Raw genomic sequence first — 21,773 nt, 5'->3', positions numbered from 1 at the left:
TTCAAATGGTTAAAAAAAATTGTTCTTTAAAAGTAACTTTCTGTTCGTAACTGGACTTTAAGCACCCTGAGGGCCCTGCTGGCTTGCTTAAGTTAGAGGCCAAAAATGTACATAATTGTCAATCTTTAGCAAGACAAGGAGTTCTTTTCTAACCAGAGCCAGAAATACTCCCTCTGGAGAAATCTTACAAACAATGTGAAAAAAAAGCTTTTGAACTTTCCATGGTACAAAGTTTAAAATGAGGACAAAACTGGAATGAGTTGGTCTTGAGCAGTTTCTAAGCTATGCTGCATTTCCATAGCTTTACAGATACAGACATCTGGAAGCAGAATTTTCAGTTAAAAAGGAAAAAAGCCCCATTGTTTTGTACTTCACTAACATAATTAATTTTCCTTAAACATGAATAAAATTATTACAGTAGACAAAAATTTTAATATGGATGAATCTCTCTGGATCAACCCTAACCATACTTTTGGTGTAATAAAAACAGGCTATATTCCCAGATATGAAAATGCATATAATTTCAGACAGATTCAGGGACAGCAAAAGCAATTTTAGTTAAAGAGCCTGGAGGAATCTCATAATATTAAACACAGTATTAAACACAAGTTTACATAAAGTAATTGAGAATAATTCACCTTATAATTTAGTCCAACCCTTATAATCTCAGATTATAATGAAAGGTTTTTCCTTCTAAACATCAGACCATGATGATGGTGATAAACAACCAACTTATTCTATTACTTTAATTTCAGCAAAAACTTTTAGGAAAACTCTGCAATGGCATCAACAAACACTAAGCAGGATGAGAGATGGTACAGGGAAATGCAGATTATTTTCAGGGCTCTGAGCCACATTCTCTGTTGTCCCAAGTGTCTTTGCCACTTCATACTGTGAAAAAAAACCACCAAGTTCTTGGCATATCAAAGCCTGGATCCTGAAAATTTCTGAGACCCCTTTTAGATTATGCTGCCCAAGTGATTCTAGGGGACCCTGTGTTTGGTCATGTGCTCCTCTGTACTGGTCAGCACTAGTCCCACCAGGAAATAACTCCACACCTTCCAGATCACGTCTAATGGGTGACCCTTTCCTCACTTTGCAGAGACAGAGGCCAGGGGAGGTATCTGGGAGATGAATAAACCATGCTAACCCTTTGAGTATCTCAGGAAAATAGAGTGCATTCAACAAAGGAGCACTTGCATAGCCTTGTGGAGGTACTTTGTACACTTTGTCCTGATTAGAAAGGAAGTGAGTTTAACAGAGAATCCAACTCAGACAAACAGTTCTCTCCTTTAATTTGGAAAAGCTGCAAACCTGTTACAGTTCACTTGCTAGTATGAAAAGCAAGCCTGAAAAATGGCAATGTTGAGACCAGTGAATAATGGTCTAAGTGGAATAGCAGCAGTCAGGCTGAAGAGCATGGTGGAGTGGTCTGGGTGGAAGAGAGCAAATGCTACAATCCCCCAAGTTCTGAATTTTAATTATGACACTGCTGTGTACAAACATTTGTCTCACTGATGCCTTGCACGACCACCTCAGGAGCACGTCTAGCTTTCAAGAAGCCTTCTGGCAGCAATGAAAAACTTAGCCTGGAGTCCAACCACTTTTTTCCTGTTCACAGCAAAACTATCTCAACGTGAGATTACTTTTCATTTAAACTTTATATCTAAACTGACATACAACCTTCTATAATGTTGTTATTCTGCATTCCCCTTCTCCCTGGGCTTCAAAGATTCTTTTTGGTTGCTTGTATAATGTCAGTTCTGCAGCACACAAGCTACCTAAAGCATGGTATAAATGCAGCTATTATTATTACTTAATAAAAACAGAAAAGTTATTCATTGACCATCCTTTTTTTTCCCCCTTTCTAATAAACATCAGATCCATATCTAAGTGGTGATAAAAACCTATGACCTTGCACTAAGTTTATCCCACAACATCCTCATTATGACTGGTATTTAATTTTAAAGACTTTTCACTGCATTCTCTGCAAAGCAGTATGTCTCACCATTACCTAGTAACCAGTAAAGTTCTTTTCCAACATCCACTACTGACACAGACAAGAAATAAGCTATCTTGGAAAGGCCACCATTGGGAAGCAAGTGAGAGAAACCAGCCCAAAAGAAAAAGAAGGAAGTCCCATCCTCCTCTGTTCTGGCAACTATCATATTGATCTTTTTCCTTTGTATACCATATGTTGCTTCGTTCTTACACTGTCTTTTAAGGAAGAAGCTCTTTGCCAATGAATAGAGTCTTTATATGCTTGGAAAGCATTTCTAGCATGTTGCAGACACTATTGTAATATCAATACTCATTGTCTTCCTGAGTTTCCTTACCACCACCACCACTCTTCAACACAGCTTTGTCACTGTAAAACAACCTTCATTAAATTGTTTTGTGTCACTGGCGGCGTGCTGTAATCATAAAATATGGCAAATGCTTCATAAACCCAAAGATGGGTTTTGTTGAACTTGGTGTATCTGTTGACCATGCTGTGAAAAAGTATGATGTCAAGACAAGCTGAAGTAGCTTAGCACATTAGCAAATGTGAAAACTAAGACCTTTAATTGCATCCCAAAAGACATGTGGAAAAGAGAGGGAAAGAACAGAAGTCTTTTGAAGCCAAATTAGCCTGTAAATTAATAACTATCATTAGATTTTAGCCAGGCACCATACTTGTGACTTGGTCCTTTTCTTAGTTGTTTCGTGGTTGGATGATTGAGTTTCAAGTCTGTGACTTTCATCTCCATTATGTTTGCTGAAGGAGTACACAACAAATGCAAAAGGTCTTTAACTCTTCAGCCTCTACCTGGCAGAACATCACTGTTTGCATTTCTGAAGTTTTTGAAAATAACAGCTTTGACTCTCTTCTCGTTTAGCCCAGTTTAACAATGCTGCAAGTCCAAGGAAATCAGTTTAATTCATCTCATTTTAAAGCAAGCTAGAGGAATACCTAAGCTTAGTATTTCATCCCTCATATTCCTATAGTTGAAGGAAAAACTCTAATTAAACCTACATTAAAAATCTGTCCACTTAATGCTCTGGACTTAAAAAACTTGGTTTTAATCCACTTCCTTCTGCTCTTACCACAAAGAAATTACTAATCTGGAACTTTGTTTTTAGTTTCCAGCTTTTCCAGTCCATTTGGCACCTTTTTTTTTGTTGTTGTTTTCAATTCACCCTTGGAGCTTGCTGGCCATATTCACCTTGAAATTGTATCCACTGGGCTTTCATGACCTTGTCCCCTCAGTACCCTTTTGCCTAATAATTCACCCTGTTTTCCTTCTCATTTTTCATGTATGTACCACAGGCACTTGTAGCCTTGGCACAATTTGTTTCTCCTACATCCTTCATACAGTACATTCAGTGCCTAACATTCCTCCAAGTCCTATCACTATGCCAATCAATCTTAAATACAGTTCTATAGGAGAGATAAGAACGAAACCATTTTAATTGCATACATAAAGCCATCTCACTATAATACAAGTATATTACAGTCTTAAATATCACAAAAGCATTAGTATTCCTCTTCTACTGCAGAGAACAAGTCACTTTTCCAAAGTCACATGAAAGCCTGTGGCAGCCTCTGGGTTACCAAACAGAAGATTCATATTGGCTCATGTACTTTACACTTCTTCAGCTTTAGAATGGATATGCATTGTGTCTCACCAGCCCAGCCCATGGAGCGGAGACTTGCTGTCTGTTCACCAAATGGCTCTCTGAGAACACCCAGGCCAGGAGGAATCCTTGCTCCACCTTACCACAAGACTCTGAAGCACCAACCACCATGTTGGGCTGTACTGCAGGAAACAGCAGAATGCACGCCACTCTTCCTAAACTATACCAGGCAAGCAAAGCCACGGTTAAGCGAATCAGTTGGAGCTTAAACATCACCTCAGAGGAGTCCAGGTCCCCATGAGCCTTCTGACAACCGACGTGACTGAGCTGGGACCTTTGTCCCTCCACCGGCACTGCTCTGCCAAACGAGCTTCCTTTTTCCTGTCAGGGACTTTGCCATGTTCATCACAGCACAGGCCCCAACTCCTGGCCTCTCCTTGTTTTGGCAGCTACATGAACTGGCTCCTTCTTCCTGCTTTTTCCTTTTTCTGTAAAAAACAGCCTAGCTCCAGCCTTCATTACCACCGAGTTAGGCGGGACACAAGCCACGTGTTTTTTATGAAGGAGACAGCACATGTCTCTCCAGCTCTACCAACTATCCGGCGGGAACATTTTGGGGCCTACGGGAGTGACAAAACCTGGCCCACCACAGTGGCCGAGTGCCGCCGCCGCCACCCTGCCTGTCATTCAAGGCACAGTGCCCAGCTTGCCTGTCACCCGCTGCTCCCCGGTGCCCCCGCCTCACCCGCGACAGGCCTCCACCCCGGAGGGGCAGCTCGCCACTGGGGTCACGGCCACCCACGGATTAGCGACCTGCCCAGCGACGACGGGACGGCCCCAGCAGCCCAAACCAGCAATTCCCAGCAATTTCTCCCCTGTCCCTGCCGGGAAGGCCCCGCTCGTTGCGGGGGGGAAGGGCGCTATCCCAGCTGGAGCGCTGCGGCCGGCCCGGCCCGAGGCCTGTCCATGCGCCCGGGGCCGGGCCCCGCGGCTGCGGCGGTGCTTCTCAGCCCCTCACGAAGCGGCGCGGAAGACGCGGGCGGCCCCGGCCCGGCCCCGCCCGCCCGGCCACGCCCGCCTGACGCGCCGGCGGCGCTGGCGGGCTGGAAGTGGCGTACGTGCACAGCGGGCCGCTGGAGTGGCGCCTCCTCCTCCTCGCCCCGGCACAGCGGCGGAGGCGCGGCGGGGAGAGGCGGCGGCCGCGCCGGCCCGTGCTGCACCGGGCAGAGAGGCCGGCGGGGAGCGGAAGGCAGCCCGCACCGCGCCACCCCGCTCCCCCTCGGCCGTTCCGCCGCCGGCGGGGCGGCAATGAGGCGGCGCTAAGCGGCGTTAGCGGCGCAGGGAGGGCGGCGCGGGCCCCCGCGCCCCGGCCGCCCCGGAGGAGGCCGCGGGCCGGCGGAGGCGGAGGGCGGCGGGGGCCGCGGCAGAGCCGGAGCCGGGCGGCCATGATGCAGTGAGAGCTCCCTCCCCGCGCGGCCGGGCGGGGGCCCGCGTTAGCGCCGCTCCCGCCCGCCTCCTTACATAACACAACCCGGCGGAGCGGGGCTGCGGCGGCACCACCATCGCCATGGCGAATGACAGCGGCGGAGGCGCCGGCCAGGGCGGCCAGGGCGAGAGCAGCGGCGGCAGCAGCGGCGGCAGCAGCAGTAGCAGCGAGCGGGACCGGCAGTACTGCGAGCTGTGCGGGAAGATGGAGAACCTGCTGCGGTGCGGTCGCTGCCGCAGCTCCTTCTACTGCAGCAAGGAGCACCAGCGCCAGGACTGGAAGAAGCACAAGCTCATCTGCCGCGGCGGAGGCGCGGCGGCGGCGGGCGCGGCAGGGGGCGCTACCGAGCCCCGCGGCGGGCACCCCCCGCCGCCCCGCGCCCACAGCGGGGCCGCGGCGGGCGGCGGCAGCCGGGCGGGGGCCGGGAAGGGCGCAGCGCCGCCGTCCCCGGAGACCCCCGCCGAGGCCGCCCCGCTAACCAACAACCACGTCGCCGCCGCCGCCGCAGCTGCCGGCGGTGAGGCGGAGGCTCCGGCCGCGGCCCAGTCTCCGTCGCCCTCCGGGGAGGCAGGGCTGCTGTACCGGGACAAGTCGAACCTGTACCCGGGCGGCGTGCAGGCGGGGCCCGGCGCGGCCGCGCTGCGCCCCAACGGGCAGACCAAGTCGCTGGTGCCGCAGCGGCTGGCGCTGGAGTACATCGTGCCCTGCATGAACAAGCACGGCATCTGCGTGGTGGACGACTTCCTCGGCAAGGAGCTGGGTGGGCTGGTGGCCGAGGAGGTGCGGGCCCTCCACCACACCGGCCGCTTCACCGACGGACAGCTCGTCAGCCAGAAGAGCGACTCCTCCAAGGACATCCGCGGTGACAAGATCACCTGGGTGGAGGGCAAGGAGCCGGGCTGCCAGACCATCCGGCTCCTAATGAACAGCATGGACGATCTCATCCGGCACTGCAACGGAAAGCTGGGCAACTACAAAATCAACGGCAGGACGAAAGTGAGTGAGGAAGGGAGCTGGGACCTCCGGTGCCAGTCCTCCCCCTGCTCCTGCAGCCGGGGGGTTGCGGCGGCGGGGCGGGAGAGGGGCCGCAGAGCCGGCGCTTCCCTGGGCGCGGGCGTGTGTGCGCGCACGTGTGCGGCTGTCTGCGGGGCTGCGTGCGGGTGCGCACGTCCGTCCGGCTGTCTGTCTGTCTGTCTGGCCGTGTGGGAGCCTGTGCGGGGCTGTTCTGTGTGTGTGCGCCCGCTGCCGCTCCGCTCCCCGGACCCGACTCGTACTTGTGAGTCGTGTCCCGTTCTGGACTCCTCAGTACGAGAAAGACAAGGAGCTTTTTTCTCAAGAGGGTCCAACGGAGGGTCACAAAGATGATTAGGGGTCTGGAGCATCTCTCATGAAGAGAGACTCCGGGAGCTGGGCTGGGCTTTTTTAGTCTAGAGAAAAGAAAACAGATGTATGTAAATATCTCAGAGGCTGATGTAAAGAGGATGGTGCCAGACTCTTCAGTGTTGCCCAAAGACAGGACGAGGAGCAGTGGCCATAAACTAAAACATAAGAAGTTCCAAGTGAACATTGAGGGAGAACTTCTTGTGGCAGAGCACTGGAACAGGCTGCCCAGGGAGTTCCTGAAGTCTCTATTTGGAGACTTTCAAAACCCACCTGGACACCTTCCTGTGTAACCTGCTCGAGGTGACCCTGCCTTAGTGGGAGGGTTGGACTGGATGATCTGCAGAGGTCCCTTCCAACCCTAGCAACTGTGGATCCAATAAAAAAACTGGCTAACAGTGCCCTGATGAGCTCTGGGAAGCGGGGGCTGGCTGCGAGGTGTCCCGGCAGCAGCGCTGGCTGGGGAGCTTGGAACTGCCTGAGCATAGCGTTTGTAGGCTCGCATGAATGGGCTGGGTTTTGGTAAGCCTTGGCTCAGGATGTGGCCTGCCAGGTGCAGGACTTAGAGATGTGGGCAGGAGACCCGCATCAGTGAGCAAATGCCCCCGTGGCACGATAAACCCATGAGTTACAGTACGGCCCTCTGGCAGTGGTGCTGCAGCAGGCAGCAGAGTCACAGCCATAAGGAGCAGAGTGGCTTTCAGCACAGTTTTTATTTTGCTATCATCAAGTCACTTTTCTGCAAAAATCTTACTCGTTAGCTCTATTTTGAGACCAGAGAACTGAGTCAAAATCTCCCATTATATTAGCCTAATTTGCGATTCCCTTCCAGTCCTTTAAATAAAATTCATGCCCTTGGTAGAGGACTAGTAATGAATATTCATCAGTATCTTTTCAGTTAAAAAATAAAAAGAAGAGGGGTGAAGCCCCTTCACACTTTACTACCTCTGTTAAAGCATAAGGAAGCCAGTGAAATGGTAGGAATCATCCTGCCGAGGTGGTTGCACTGTCACAGATGGACTGTTGTTACTGCAGCTGCAGAATCTCAGCTGCTAGGAAGCTGCGGGAGGGAGGAAGGGAGAAACTGGAAGGCAAAAAACAGCCCTGGATTTGTTCAGGGCACGGGAAACTCCCATGATAAAGAAAAGTGGGTGGGAATTTTTCTTTTTTTTGTAATGCTGTCTTTGCATTTCTTCAGTTGAACCAGTACTGTGCTAAAACTTTTTAATGGGAACATGATCTAGAGTCCTCATAGATCTCTGCAGGACTTTTCTAAGCCAACTTATCTTTCAGGCAGCCTTAAATCTCTTCAAGGCTTCAAACTTGCACTCTAAAAATATCAGTGGTTTTGCTGGATTTCAATTTTATGCAGCAAAAGGGAATACCACTTCTGGTTTTATGTGCAGTGGTATGCTTCTGTAAAGAATAGGTGCCAGGGCTTTAGAAAAGGGCTTTTGGAGTTGCAGTCCTGAATCGCGCGTGCAATTCCTGCACTACTATAGTTTACATTCCTACTTGGTTTTCATTCGCTGCTGAAATCCCTCTGTATTTGGGGGATCAGAGCAGGTGGAGGGATCAGGTCAGTAAAAGTGCAATACTTTACTCCTTGGTGGCACAGGAATGCATTACTTTCTGTCTTCTCACCTTCTCTTTCTTATTTCCCCACAAAAGTCAGTTCTTTTAGTGTGCAGGAAAGCTCAGTTCCTTAAGATTTCAGCAAAAGCAGAATGAAAACTCACTCATTCTCACAGATTTATACTAGAGTTGCATAAACAGCAGCAGATTATACCTAGCGTATCACTTCAGACAACTTGTATATAATCTGTAGCCCCTTGGTGGTATTGGCATTGAACTTGCCATCACTTCTATAAACTATAGAAGCAGTGGATCAAAGGGCAAGAAAAAATGGGTCTGAGGTGCATACCCTTAATCTCTTGGCTTGTAAACCTACCTGTCAGGGGAAAAGCTATGTTGTGTTAATAGGATCTAATTCAAACTCATTTACATTTACCAGGCCCAGTCTCTTAAGCTAAAGGACGTGAAATAAGGTAAAATGTTAAGTGATCCACCTGAGATTTTACATTTTAAAGTCTCTGATAGGTGTTTTCTCTAAACTACCTGGGCCACCTAGAATTGATCTACTTAAACTGATGTGGTTCTACCTAGTCCTGAGTGTCAGCAGGTTACTTTCCAGCCTGAAAGGTGTCTATACTGCAGTAAGTATAAGCTAGCCAAGTACCTTTGAGATTTGTGGAGACAGACAGAAGAAAGTGTAAGAGAATGGCTAACTATTTACTCATCTTGGAAGTCCTGACTTACTGCATTCCTTGCTTTTGTTCTCTTTCTTCCCTTCCCTCTTCTCTGCTTCCTTCTTTTTTCTAGCAGATGGTGGCACATACTTGCATATGTGAGGTCTACTGTCTTTCTCCTACTTCCTGTTATTTTCTAGTTTTTTCTTTTCATCTTTTCATAAATTCTTTTTTCCTTTCTCTTATCAGTTGCCACATTTGTGCATACATGTATTTCTGTTTCCTGCCTATCCTGTTCTTACATTGCCGGTAGAGGTAAAAACCTACTCATCAAAATAAGGAAAAGAAATTGTCCTGAATCTCACCCAGGTGAGAAGGTTTTTCCTCCTTCCCCATACAGAGCATGAAGAAGGGGTTAAGGGAGGGGGCAGCTTTTTGATTTTTTTGCTGTCCTTCTCTTTCCCATATTGTGGACTCTGCTGGTCTGAAGCTTACATCCTTTACTGGTCCTGGACTAATACTGTGACTTCCCAGTTGTGAACTGGGTTCCTAATAATCACCATATAACCAGACATCTGATCTGTCAGCTATTCCTGTTTCTGCTCTGCTCACCAGTGCCAACCATCTCCCAAACCCTTCCCCCTGCCTTTTGTTCCAAGGAGATTAAATAGACAGTTTGACAGGCCCTGTTACATCCCTTTAGTTTTTCCTTCATTCCCACTCCTAGAAACCTGTCAGAAGACCAATCCCATTCAAATTGCTACATTTTAATGTTCTCCTCTCTTTACTAGAAGGCCAGTTGCACCCACTGCTTCTCAGCCACCTGTAGCTTAAAAATTTGCTTTGTTACACATCGTGCAAACTTGCTTTTCTGCTTTTTCTTGTAATTGCTCATCTCTTACTCTGGAGATCCTGTACTTTTCTGAAGACCTAGAGGACTCTGGATTCAGACTAGTCTGACTGTGCCCTATGAAATTAGATTCTTTAAAAGTTAGTAATGCTTCTTCAGAAAATAATTCTCCAAGAGTGAGTGGATTTCTCATACCCTGCTGTTAACTTTTTTGTAAACTGGACAGAAGAGGCTCTCTGCTCTTGCCCCTTATTTATGTTGCATCTTTTCTACAAACATGTTGGATTAATGTTACTAAGGAAAAGCAAGATTTATGGATGTTCTTTTCACTGTATCTTATTCTGCAAAATACAACTGTGAGCATGTGTGGCAATAAGAAGACAAATGAAAAATAAGAAGTAGAGAATAAGAGCTTGGCAACCAAGCAGGTACTGGAAAATGATGCTGATGCCAAAACTCTGGTAGAAGAAAGGAAAATGACCCAAGAGCTGTGGCTGGAGACCTGGGCTTAGGAATGTCTGTAAAGTGGGGTGCTTCCCTTCGATTTGCTTGTGGCATGTGTGGTTACATTGATCCTTCTGTATCATTCTGGAGAGTTGTTTCACTATCATACCTTGAATTTATTTCTTGGTAGAAAACTTACTGATCTAATTGGTTCCTAGTGAATGACCACATGTATGGGTTTGGGTTTGTCACTGAGTTGTGGGAAAGTAGGGGTAGGTCTCTCTCAGTCTCCCAGTACTCACTTGAGTTGCTTGACCTTGATACAGAACATGACCAGTGCTCATCCTTATCTCTTGGTTCTTTCCCTGACAGCAGTGTTTCTGTTGGTGATGTTTTCTTGTAGATGAGTGTGCTGGTCAGCGAAGGATTGTGTAGTCATTCATTGATCCACAACAGCCCACACATTCTTAAATCCCTGCTGGAGTAGAGCCCTGACATGTGATGACTATAGTTTTGATTTGTTGTTCCTCATGTACAAGCCTTTTGGGTCCCAGGTGGAGCAGATGATCAGAAGACTGGAGTCTCTCCTGGAAATGATCTTTTGATTGAGAAGCACAGCAGCATCCAGAAAAGACTCTTGTTTACAGCCAGCTTTAACATTGCTGATATTCTGGCAGGTTCTCCAACTAGAGAAAATTACAAAGATGCCGGTTTCTGAGAGGCAGCTGTGTGGTGATTGTAACTTTGAAGTGTGGTGTGAATATAGTGTGTCTGAGGGTGGGGAGCACCACCTGTGACTGGTAGAACTTCTCCATACCCCTGTGTGTTAGGCTGTAGTTCAGTGAACACATTGGGCTGGCACTGCTGGAGAAATAGTCACTCCTCTTTGCCAGCACAAGTATTTACATGGCCATCCTGTGAACTGGTTTAGGGAACTGATCCATCTGAAAAATAAACTGGCAAAAGAAGTGCTCCTGGTTCAGTGTTCGGATGTTTGTGCTGGCACAGGAGACTGGCAGATGGTGAGACTTTCTTTCAGCAGCAATGCAAATTTATGCCAGTTTAAAGTGTTTGCCAAACTACAGCCTTAGTTTAGCACTTGGAATCTGATTCTCCCAAAATTTGCCCTTGAAAATTCAAACACAGTTTAAGAAATCTTTGCTTACTATGTATTTTTTTCTTTCTTAACTTTTCTTTTCTTTGCTCTTTTGTGCTCAGTGTGAGACTTGGTTTTTGACATCAGAAAGGTACTCTTCAGTCCTCCAAGAATCTTTCTTGTGACAATTTTATACAGAAACTTTGCTTGTCTACCCACCAGGTGATTCCATGTAACATATACAGTGGAAACATGCATTTTCTCCAAATGAAAGCTGATTTCCCCCCACACCCCCAGCTTCAAAACCAACTTCCACTTAAGCTTGGTGGCTCTCCCTATCCATTATTCTAGAGGTTTATTAGCCTCAAAGGTGTTCTTGACTTCTCTGTTTCAAGACAGAGCTGGATTGGCATCCTCTGCCATGAACAGTGTGCTGCAGCTTGCTACTGGTAAGGAAGGTCCCTGCTCAGCTTCAATATGAAGCATTTTTTCTGCTTTGGGGACTCTGAAATGGGCAGTTTCAGAACTATTTCACATTTTGTGTCCTCATTTCCTCTCTGTTGCCTGGTGCATTAGGATAGCTGTATGAAATTCTATGTTGGTTAGTAACTTGCTTTTCCAAACTATTTTTGACTGTAACTGAAGTTCATGTTTTTTAGTTGTTACTGTTCTGGACATAAGAAACTTGTAACATTGTAGTTTGTGCACATCAGTGATTTCAATACACTGTGGATAATTAATTTTTTTCCTGTCAGTGATATCAACGATTTTTTGACCATGTTGCTACTTTGATATTCTATGCTGTCTCTTCTGCACAGAATAGGCTCATTTAATACTGCCCAAAAATCAAGTGGGATGCTTCTCATCATAGCTGTGCAGCTCGAGAGGAAGGGCTGTCTTCCCTTCCCTGTGGCCTCTTGGACTGAAATTCCTTGCAAGTGATGTTCTGCCAAGTCATAGGACTATCTGAACAGCAGTTCTCAGATCTCTGGTTAGTTGTATCAGTAACCTTGACTGGTTGGTTGAGAGATGTTTTCCCTTTTTCACGATGATGCTTAATTTCTGAATAGGCTGCCATCTATTTCCTGAAAAAAAAATCAGCAGCATATTACTTTCTTCTGTGGTAGTTGCCATGTTCATTGTGTTTGTAATTCAGTTGGATTTAGACTGTCCTGGTTAATATCTGACAGCTTTTGGCTTGAATAAGCTAGGTTGCTATTGGAATTTTGCAGGATGCTGTCTTTCTAGTTGCTACTGTGTTGTTCTGTACTGAGTGTTACTATGTGTGTTTGTACCTCTAGGTATGTACATAGCGTACTTGGAATTTACATGAAGGCTTTCTGCTGCAGCGGAAAGGAAACTTGTTATAAAAGGGAAACGGATACTGTGTATAAAGCAAAAATTTCTTCTTGCCCATCCGGAGACTAAATCATTTCTCTCTAGGCTCTTTAACTCTTGTACAATGACAGCACTTTTTTTTCAGCTCAAAAATTAATTCTGGGACTTGTGAGTGGGTTGGTTGGTGAATTATTCGGTAGGACACTCATGGGGCTGCCTGGCTCTTGTGCTGCTGTATTTTGTTACTTTTCAGAGGGGGAGTGACTGCAGACAATGCAAGGACTGTACAAGTGTTTTTTGGAAATCAACATACTCAGGTTATATCAATTCAAGTTCTTTATTCGTTGGCATGTTTTTTACTCTGCACTAAAAAAATAGCATTTTGAAAGCAGTACTTTCAGTGAATAGAGCAGTGGAGTTATTTGACTTTGCAGCTACTATTGAGTAAAATAATCATTATGATACCCTTTTTGTCTTCTGCATTTGTGACCTATTAGTTAGACCCTTCAGTAGGAGGACTAATGCTAGTCTTTGAGGTCGTTGGAAAAGTCATTTAGTGCTGATTAAATCCTTGTAAATTCATTTGAGTTTCTGAAGGTTGTTGGTTAATGATGGGTGGTCAGGCATATTTCCAGTGTAGGCTTGTGCCAGAATTAGCTGGTAAGTGGCAGTCATAAAGCTTCAGGTCAAAATCCACTTGCTGTTCCAGGGCAGTGTCTGTCAAAAATAGAGCAATGCTTTTATGCACGTAACAGCTGCTTACACTTGAAGACTTACTTGTTCTTTGGTATTTAACTTAAAACTGCTTGAGAGTATTTTTGTTAGTGTATGGTGTTATAAATAGGAATTGGGTAGAAATGTGCATGCCTGCACGTCTGTGCGGAGATTGTGTGCGGAGGTTGGGCAGTTATCGATACGTTGTGTGCGTAGTGCTCTGACAAAGAGATGAAGTCCATACCTGTGGGGTAACTAATGGGGCCTAAAGAAAAAGATTATTTAACACCCGAGGATTAATTTTACACGTTAATTTAGGGTCAGACCATCTTAAATCACGTAGTTTGACCATGAAGGCATTCTGGACTGTAGAAATCATGTACAACTTTGAGGAGATTCTGCTATGTCACCCCAGTGTGCTGCTGTGAGAGCTGAGCCTGAGACTGCCTTGCCTTGTTTCAGCAAAAACAAACATTATGTTGAAAATGATACAAAGGTGAATGCAGTGAGGGAGTTCAGGAAGCCGGTTTTCCTTTTGGTTCCAGCAGAGTGGAGGAATTGTTGCATTGACTGTAAAGTTATAAAATGCAATAAAGACTGTAGACTTTAGGAGTTTATATGTATTTGCTTGGTTTAGTTTCTTTTCCTAGGGTTTTGTTTGTTTGTTTTGCTTGATTTTTCTTTTTGTATGAAGATATTTAAAATCTGTTTCCAGGAAGAGCTTGTATTATCAATTGACATTGCTTTGTTGTGTTGATAGCTTGAAATTCTTGGTGAGGTGGCAGACGCTGCAGGATTCTCTGCTGGGCGTAAGTCTCGCTGTGGTTTGCTGCTGTTCTGGAGTGCCAGGGTCTGTTCTCCTGCTTGGTGGGTCAGAAGACTGTGGCTATGTAGTTACAACACTTTTGAAGTTACTAGTCAAATGAAACAAATCTTCAATAATAGTTTAGCCTGACTGTTGTGATAATGTGGAATTTAAATTGCTATGGATTAAAAACTTGGCCTAACTTTGAGGCAGAAATCCTCATATATTTAAGTTCTCCGTGCTGTGAAAAAGTCCAGGGATGCAACATGTGTAAGGTTTCCAAAGCCGTTTATAGTTGGTTTATAACATATCTCTCTCGTTGCTGCTCTCTGTCCCCTTCAAGCATCTGTTCAAGCAGCTAAACCTTGCCGTGGATGCCAAGATCCCTCAACAGCTTCTGCTGTATTCGAACAGTGTGTGGTCTGTTCTCTGCTGAAGGCATTGGGCCCTTCCAGTTTCAGTGGTTGCTGCATTGTTGTTCAGACAGCTGGCATGCAGCCTTACTGCTGTGAGAAAGGAAACTGTGGCCAGTTGATAAGGGCATCTTAAACTGACTCCTTTTCAGCTGGCATACTGGATGATGCCCAGTGAAATAGATGCTGGCTTAATCGTTCCTCTGTTTGGCTTAACCTTATTTGTGTGTGCTTTAGCCCCTCCGTGGCAGCGCATCAGCCAGTCAGGGGCACTGTTCATGGTGGTGGATTTGCTCTTTCAGGCCATACGGGGAGAAGCTGAGAGAGCTGGGGCTGTTTATGCTGCAGAGGAGAAGGTGTGAGGGGACCATACCAGTGTGTACACATTCCAGATGGGAGGAGTGAAGAGGGAGCCAGGCTCTTGGCAGCAGTGCTCAGAGGCGAGGCAGTGGGCACACTGAGATGCAAGAAATTCCATTGAAATGTAAGAAACGCTTTTTCCACTGTGATCAAACCAAGAAGCAGGTTGCCACAGAGGTTGTGGAGTCTCCATCCTTACAGATACTGCAAACCTGATCACTGGTCACCCAGCCTCTTCTGGGTGACCCACCTCTGAGTGGTGGGATAATCTCCAGAGGTGCCTGCACTCCCATGGAAAAAAAGTACTGCAGTTTGAAATGGAGAAGATACAAAACAAGCAAATTTTTGCAATCTGTTAAGACATTTTCTCCAGCAGTGGCACTATCAGTTTAATTCCTGTTTATTGCATCTCTGAATGAAGTTACCAGGAGTCTGTCTTCCTATTAGTGGTCATTTGCTCCCTAAAGGATCATTGTGGTTGAATATGCCAGTAATGTAACTGTTTGGAATATTGCTGCCTTGGATCCCTTTTGGTCATCCAGGTGGTGTCACTTTCACTAAGTCTGTGCTGCTGCTTCTTTCCTGTTTTCTCCCAAATTGCCTGTTTTTCCATTAATATGTGCATATGCTTGTAGCACTTTCCTTTCATAGCATAGTTTGGTGATGTAAAGCATGTGTACACGTCACAAGGCAAAAAGCAAACATTTAAGAAATAAAAATCAATTATGTATAGGTGATTCATACTTTCTCTCCAAAATTATTTTAAAGTTATATATGATTTTGGGGCTGCTTCTGTACTGAGAGGGCATACTGCAGCAAGGATAGTTATCTGTTCTTGCAAGACAGAAAAATGAAATATGCTGTTTCAAAGCCACAAAGTGACTACCAAAAAGTGCTTTACTTTAATATTTCACATATTTTTACTTTATTTATGTAGTAAATTCATAACCAACATCTGTCCAATACAATTTTTGATACATTTCAGTCTTATTTTACTTAAGAAAAATGCCACCTCCTTGATATTATAAAAGACAAGTGTGAGGAGGGAACCTTTGAACTGGTAAGAGTCAGGCTAATGTATTTTTCCAGGCTGTTGAATAAACCAAAACCCGCAGCTCTCAAGTTACGATCCTCACCTCTTCCATCTACCTTCTAGTAATTTCCTTTCATCTGTATTCCCCACACAAACTTGCTGTTCCTGCCCACTTCCATCCTGCCTGTGCTCCCCTGGGGACCTTGTTCTGCAGTGGTGTGTTCCTTTTCTGTTGAGGGAGAGGAGAAAGGAGAAGGAGCAGGTGCTGAGAGAGGCTGGCTGCCCCAGCAGGGGTGCAGAGGACAAGGCTTGCCTCAGTTGCTGCTCTCTGCCAGGTACAGCTGTTGCAGGCACCCTGTCAATGGCCTGTCCTCTTCAAGGACTGCGTAGAGAGATAAGAGCCATGTGCCTTTTGGGAGATGTCAGCTTGGCCATCCATACCATGTATCTAGTGGGAAATTGAAGCCAGATGGAGTTTTGTTCATCAGGAGTAACTTTCTGTATGAGCTAGATCCTAGGCCGTGAATTGTGGGTTTAAGCGATGTGGTTTTGAGGAGTATACAATCTTACTGTAAAAAAACCCCCAAAATAGAAAACCATTTGTTCTTTTTGTTCACATACTGAAGACCCACTCTGTTGAAAGCTTACACATTTTGCACTCTGGCTAATTTGGTTTGGGTTCTAGCAGGCTGCCTTCTCATGTTTGCCCTGTGGGAGTTCTTCCTTATCAAATGTCTGTTTTCCACAAGTATTTGTCATCTATGTTTATACCATTCTGTATTTGTTGTAAGTAATCAATAATTGGTGTGTATATAAAGCTTCAAAGCGTATATAAAATGATTTTCTCATGTACCATCTACCTCTGGCAATTCAGGAGCTCTGAGCCAGAGGTTGTATCTAGACCACTGCTCGTAATACGTGCAGATGGATGGACACATTTGCCATCAATTTATGTAATCTTGTTTTAAAAGCCATTTGTACTTTTGGCCTCTGCAACATCCTGTAACAGCGAGTCCTGCAGTTTGATTAGATGGAAAAGGAACTTCCTTTTGTTTAAAACCCACTGATGGTGATTTCAGTGTCTCCTAGATTGTATTGTGAAAACTTATTTCTCAGTAGTTTTACTTGTCATATTCTTTAAAATGTCTGGCATTTGCTTCCATACATTTTTTTTTCAGCTGACACACTTTCCCTCCTAAACTGAAGAATTGTAGTCTTTTTAGTGTTTATTCAATGAGTACATGATTCTCGTTATTCCTGCTGTACTTCTGTGTAGCTTTTCTGGTTCTGCTAATCAAGGTAAGGTAAGTAGAAACGCAGTATTTAATGTACAAATATATCCTGATTTTGTATGCTGCCACAGTGATATGTTCTGTGTTGCCTTTCCTTGTATAGTGATTTATGACACTTTAGTTGCCTCCTCTGCTGTTCTGAGATGAAGTTCTTGGGAGAACAGCCTGTATTTACTAATTATTTTTTTCCTAAAGTGATGCTATCCAGTGTAGAAGACATCACTGTATAAGGCAGCTTTTTTTTTCTCAAGGGGTTTTTTTCGCACTTACTCTTTCCTGAATTGCACCTCCCATGTTGTTGTCCAGGCAGTTGGTATCGTTTTACACCTTTCTGTGTCCCTTTCTGCAGCCAGGGCTAGGATGGACTGTGTAGCATATTTAGGTATTGCAGGTAAACACCATCACTCTGTTCCTTCACCTTCCTTTCCCAGGTCACACAGGAATAATACAGTTCCTGTGGGGATTCTGCTGGTAACACCTCATTTTTCACTGGAAGGAGTTTAGTTTGCTGTAGTGAAATTGCCACAGGCATTTACTAGTTTATTGGTCTTTGCTTTGCCTGTTTGATTACTTTGAAATGCCTTGGAAGTAAAATCCATGGTTAAAGTGCTTTATATTTAAAGATGTCTAATGTTTGCATTAAAATTAATGGGTTGAGTAAATTTGTATTAAATCTCCACTATAGCTCAGACAAAATGACATGTAGTGACTCCTGAAGGCCTCCTAACACCTGGCACACACTCAAGAACAACACAGGAGTTCCTATACTGGAGTCCTGACTTTGTCATTTTCCTTAGTGAAAATAGAAAATGGGAGTTGTCTCTCTCATGAGCCAAGGCTATGCCAAAATTATACTGTAAGAGGTAACAAGATAAACATACATTATTTTTACCTGTTTAATCCTATAGCTTTATAAAGAGCCTTTTAACCATGGAAAATAATATTCCACTGCAGGACAAGAAATACAAATGGAGACTATCAACTAGCTATATTTTCTAGTTCAACTAGCAACTTGAATTTTGCAGATTTCTAGTTTTTGCTGTGTCTTTTTCTACACTCACATCCTGCTACTTGGAAGGAACACACCCACTGAAAGACAAAGCTAGTAATAAATGATGCTTCCTCACCATTGAGACTTCAACTTCTGCAATTCAGCTTAGAATAGCTCCATATTAAAACCCCAGAGAAAGCTTGCCTTTGAAGAGTGAAAATTCCAATGCAGCCCCCTCCCCGCTGCTTTCCTCCTGCCCTCCCCCCCCCTTTTGGGAATAGCTTTCTGGAGGGAGTGATAGAATTCTTCAGGGGCTCAGTGGGGAACAGAATATGCCAGTGATGGGAAGATGGAGTCCCTTTGGTATTTTTTTCCTTTGAACAATCTCTTACACCTTTTTTCATCATCTAGCCTTCATTTTCAAGGAAGGGTTATCTTGGTTTGGGAACCCTTAATTAAGGGTTGTCTTTATAGAGGAAGTAAATTCTTGTTTTCTGGAGTAACTCTCCGTTGTCTTCATGGTGGCTATATAGCATTGCTTGTGTTGATCCTGGAAATAAAATATATTGGTCTTTTTACTGATTTGTGTGTGTGCCTGTGTGCCAAGTGGGCACACACTCAAGCATAGATATGCTTGAAGGAAGAGCTGCCATCCAGGGAGGTAGGTAGCTTTTTGCAAGGCCACTCCATGCAAACATTTTTTACCTGGCGTACAGATGATGTGAGCAGCGTTCTGCACAGTGGGTGGATGTGAGCACAGTGCTGTGCTGTGCATGGAGCAGCAGCTTTTTTCTTGCCTTTGGTTGCAATTCTGTGTGTTGGGAGTAACCTCAGATGTCCAAGATGTTTTGTGATGTGGTTCATTAAGGGGCCGGAAGACACCCAAAAGCAATTACAGCTCAGGCCTGCTGAGGTGTCTAACTCATTAGTGCTTGCATCTTGATTTCATGGGGTTAGTAGCAGGGCAGTCACAATTAAAACCCTTGCTGTGGGACTTGCTCCCTTCAGTACTGCAGCACATGGTTGGCAAATGCATCTACTGCCCACAGGTCCTTGCTCACTCCTCTTCCTCCCTGTTTTCCCTACAGCCTTTCTCTGGCTTCAGAATCAGCTGAATCACCTCCAAACAGGTGTGGCTTAGAGAGGATACTAAATGACTTTGTGGATCTGTAGTGTCTTTAGTATAAAAATACAAAGCCATCTACACATAATAGAAATTAGTAAATCAGTTGGCTGCCCAAAGATAAGTTCTTGAAATACGGTCTCCTATTTAGAAACTGCTATCCGGTGTTAGTGTGCAGTACTAGATACATGTTTTAGGAGATCTGTTGTTTATTTTCAGTAATTATGTAGAAATTTCATTAAAAAATATGGTTTCTGCCAATCCTGAAATCTGAAGTGGTTGCTTGCTGACTGGAAGGGGAAATTGACTGTATATAAATCTGGAATCTGAGATTTTTAGAATTGGCTGCTGTTCCACTTGTTCCTTAGTTTTTGTGATATTCAGCATTATCTTCCCCCTGCGAATAGCACAGACTTTTGTCAATGTTGCCATTCCTTGTGGTGTCTACTTTCTTCATCTTCCTTTCATTTCACTGTACATTGTCTGTCCATCAGTAATTTCTGCTGCTGTTGCTTGGTCTGATGATGGGTTCATATCCTTGGGTAGGAGTTGTTTTGGGGTATTTGCAGACTGAGGCACTTTGTCATCAGTTGTTTTCCTGCTTCTTTTTTTTCTTTCTTTTTTTTTTTTTTAATTGGCACAACGTTAAGCTGGGAACAGGCTTTACTTAAGCTCTGTAGATCTTGCATGTAGGTTGCATAAATATGTGCTGTGGAACTGTTCTCTTGGTCTGATGTGACACCTCTGATCTAGGCTACTATTGCTAATCCCTGCAATCTCTCCTTAGTGAGTACTGTAGATTGCAAAGCCCTAGCTGGCCTTAGGTTTACCAGGACAGTTTCTGCTGATTGGATTTTTAAGGACATATAGATAAACCTTTTTGCAGAAAAATGAAAGAAGGAGATGTGCATATCCTCTCTTGAAAGCCATTATTTCTAGGTGGGATGTGGAATAGTGTGCTTCTCTTTTTTACTAAATACAGTGCTTTTAAGAAGGTTTAAGAGTGTGTAAGTGCTGGCTGCATGCTAACACAGCTGGTGGTGAGATTTTTGACTTTCTGTGTGAGCATTTGAAGGGAGAAGACCTGGTTCTGTGCTCTTCTGAATGCATTGGAAGAGGGGGAATAAGTGTCTCAGTGTCACATTGTTTCAGAGAAGCTTTCTTGTTCCTGTCAGATTTTGTACACCATGGCTTTTCTGCTTACATTATCACTTTGTGTGGAGTTTGGATTCCATCACCTTCTGATTTTTAGAGCAGGAAATTCAGAGTTTGAGGTTAGCATGTTACTTCTAAGCACAATACTTATTGAGTTATAGATGGTCATAACCATGTTGATTGACAGGAGCCTCGTCACTTAGCACTAACAGGCTTTTTAGTTGTTCACAGGAAAGGACTGATCTGTGGAGAGCCCTACTTGCCTTTTAGGAAGGGTGAATAATTTGATGAGTATATAAAATACTATTTATTAATTGAAATAATGGCAAAGAGGAAAATATGTAACATTTTGATTGGATTGGGATTTTTTGGTAGCAATTTCCTAATGCCAAGTATAAACTGACTTGGAACAAACCGGATGGGTCCCTTTTATCCAATTTGTAGTTGGTAATGCAGCATGTTCTATTTTCCCCAAGGCATGAGAGTCACATGTATTTCCATCACTCTGGTCTCTTGTGCCAGTGGTTGTGATCAATGGAGAGACTGGGAAAAAGCCTGTTGAAGCAGCACCAAGGAGCTCTGCAGGAGGTTCTAACCTAGAGATGATCTTGTTGCTCCCATGTGTGTAAACTCTCTGCATGGTCAGCTGAATTGGCATTTCAGAAGACAGTGGGGCTTTTGTAGGAGCCAGGTGAGCCCGGGCAGTTTCCTCAAGTGCTTTTTGCTCCCTGGAGTCAGCATTGGGTACAGTCAGATCTTTCTCATGCTCACATGGCCACATGCTTCTAGAGCAAATAGATTGCATTCCTAAGCTGCCCTCCTCCAGGAGTTCCACTGAGCCAGTGCAGCCTCCCTGTTGCAGCAGAATGCCTCCTTAACCTGAAATGACACGGCTGGCTCTGCTGGGACATAGAGAGGAGGGGTGGGTTTGTGAATCATTCTTCTGACTTAGCATGCCAATGTCAGCAGTCCTGCTCCTGGTGTTTATGATCAGCCTGTAGTGCTGCATGGACTCAGCTGTTCCTCAAGGCTTTTGCCCAGGGACTGGTGGGGACTGTGTTTGTTTCCTTTCAGTTTGTAAGCTGGAATACCAGTGGATTTGTATAATGGCTGTTTGCATTTGAACCAGATGTACTGGGTGATCTGGTTAAAGCAACAAAACCCCTAAGTGTTGTTTATACCAGCTGGGAAAGAGGTCGTATTACAGGACTATGGTGGGATTGTAAAGAAAGGCTTGGATGCAGACAGTTTGTGTGTGAAAGCCCATTAAAAAGTAACATGGGCAGAGTCAGCATTTCTTGCATTTAAATTGTAGGTGTCTTGAAAGCATATTACAGGCTATTTGTTGGCATTTGGCTTTAAGCCTTAGTCAGACTTCTGTGCAGTGCTAATGTAAATTAAATCAGTGTCTATAAATAAATGTCTA

General features: G+C 44.7%; 1 protein-coding gene across 1 annotated transcript in view; it reads left to right on the top strand.

Moving 5' to 3' along the window:
• The first annotated feature begins 4,709 nt into the window (after positions 1-4,709).
• EGLN1 (egl-9 family hypoxia inducible factor 1) overlaps positions 4,710-21,773 on the top strand; it is a 34,403-nt gene continuing 17,339 nt past the window's right edge. The window contains exon 1 of the mRNA XM_085055469.1: positions 4,710-6,100. Within this exon, the coding sequence (XP_084911595.1) occupies positions 5,186-6,100 (915 nt within the window). The 5' untranslated portion in view covers positions 4,710-5,185. The remainder of the gene's footprint in view (positions 6,101-21,773) is intronic.

The sequence above is a fragment of the Lichenostomus cassidix genome, chromosome 3, assembly GCF_008360975.1.
Source record: "Lichenostomus cassidix isolate B80296 chromosome 3, HeHo_3.0, whole genome shotgun sequence".
NCBI classification, from domain to species: domain Eukaryota; kingdom Metazoa; phylum Chordata; class Aves; order Passeriformes; family Meliphagidae; genus Lichenostomus; species Lichenostomus cassidix.
This window is presented reverse-complemented; position numbering and strand designations above follow the sequence as displayed.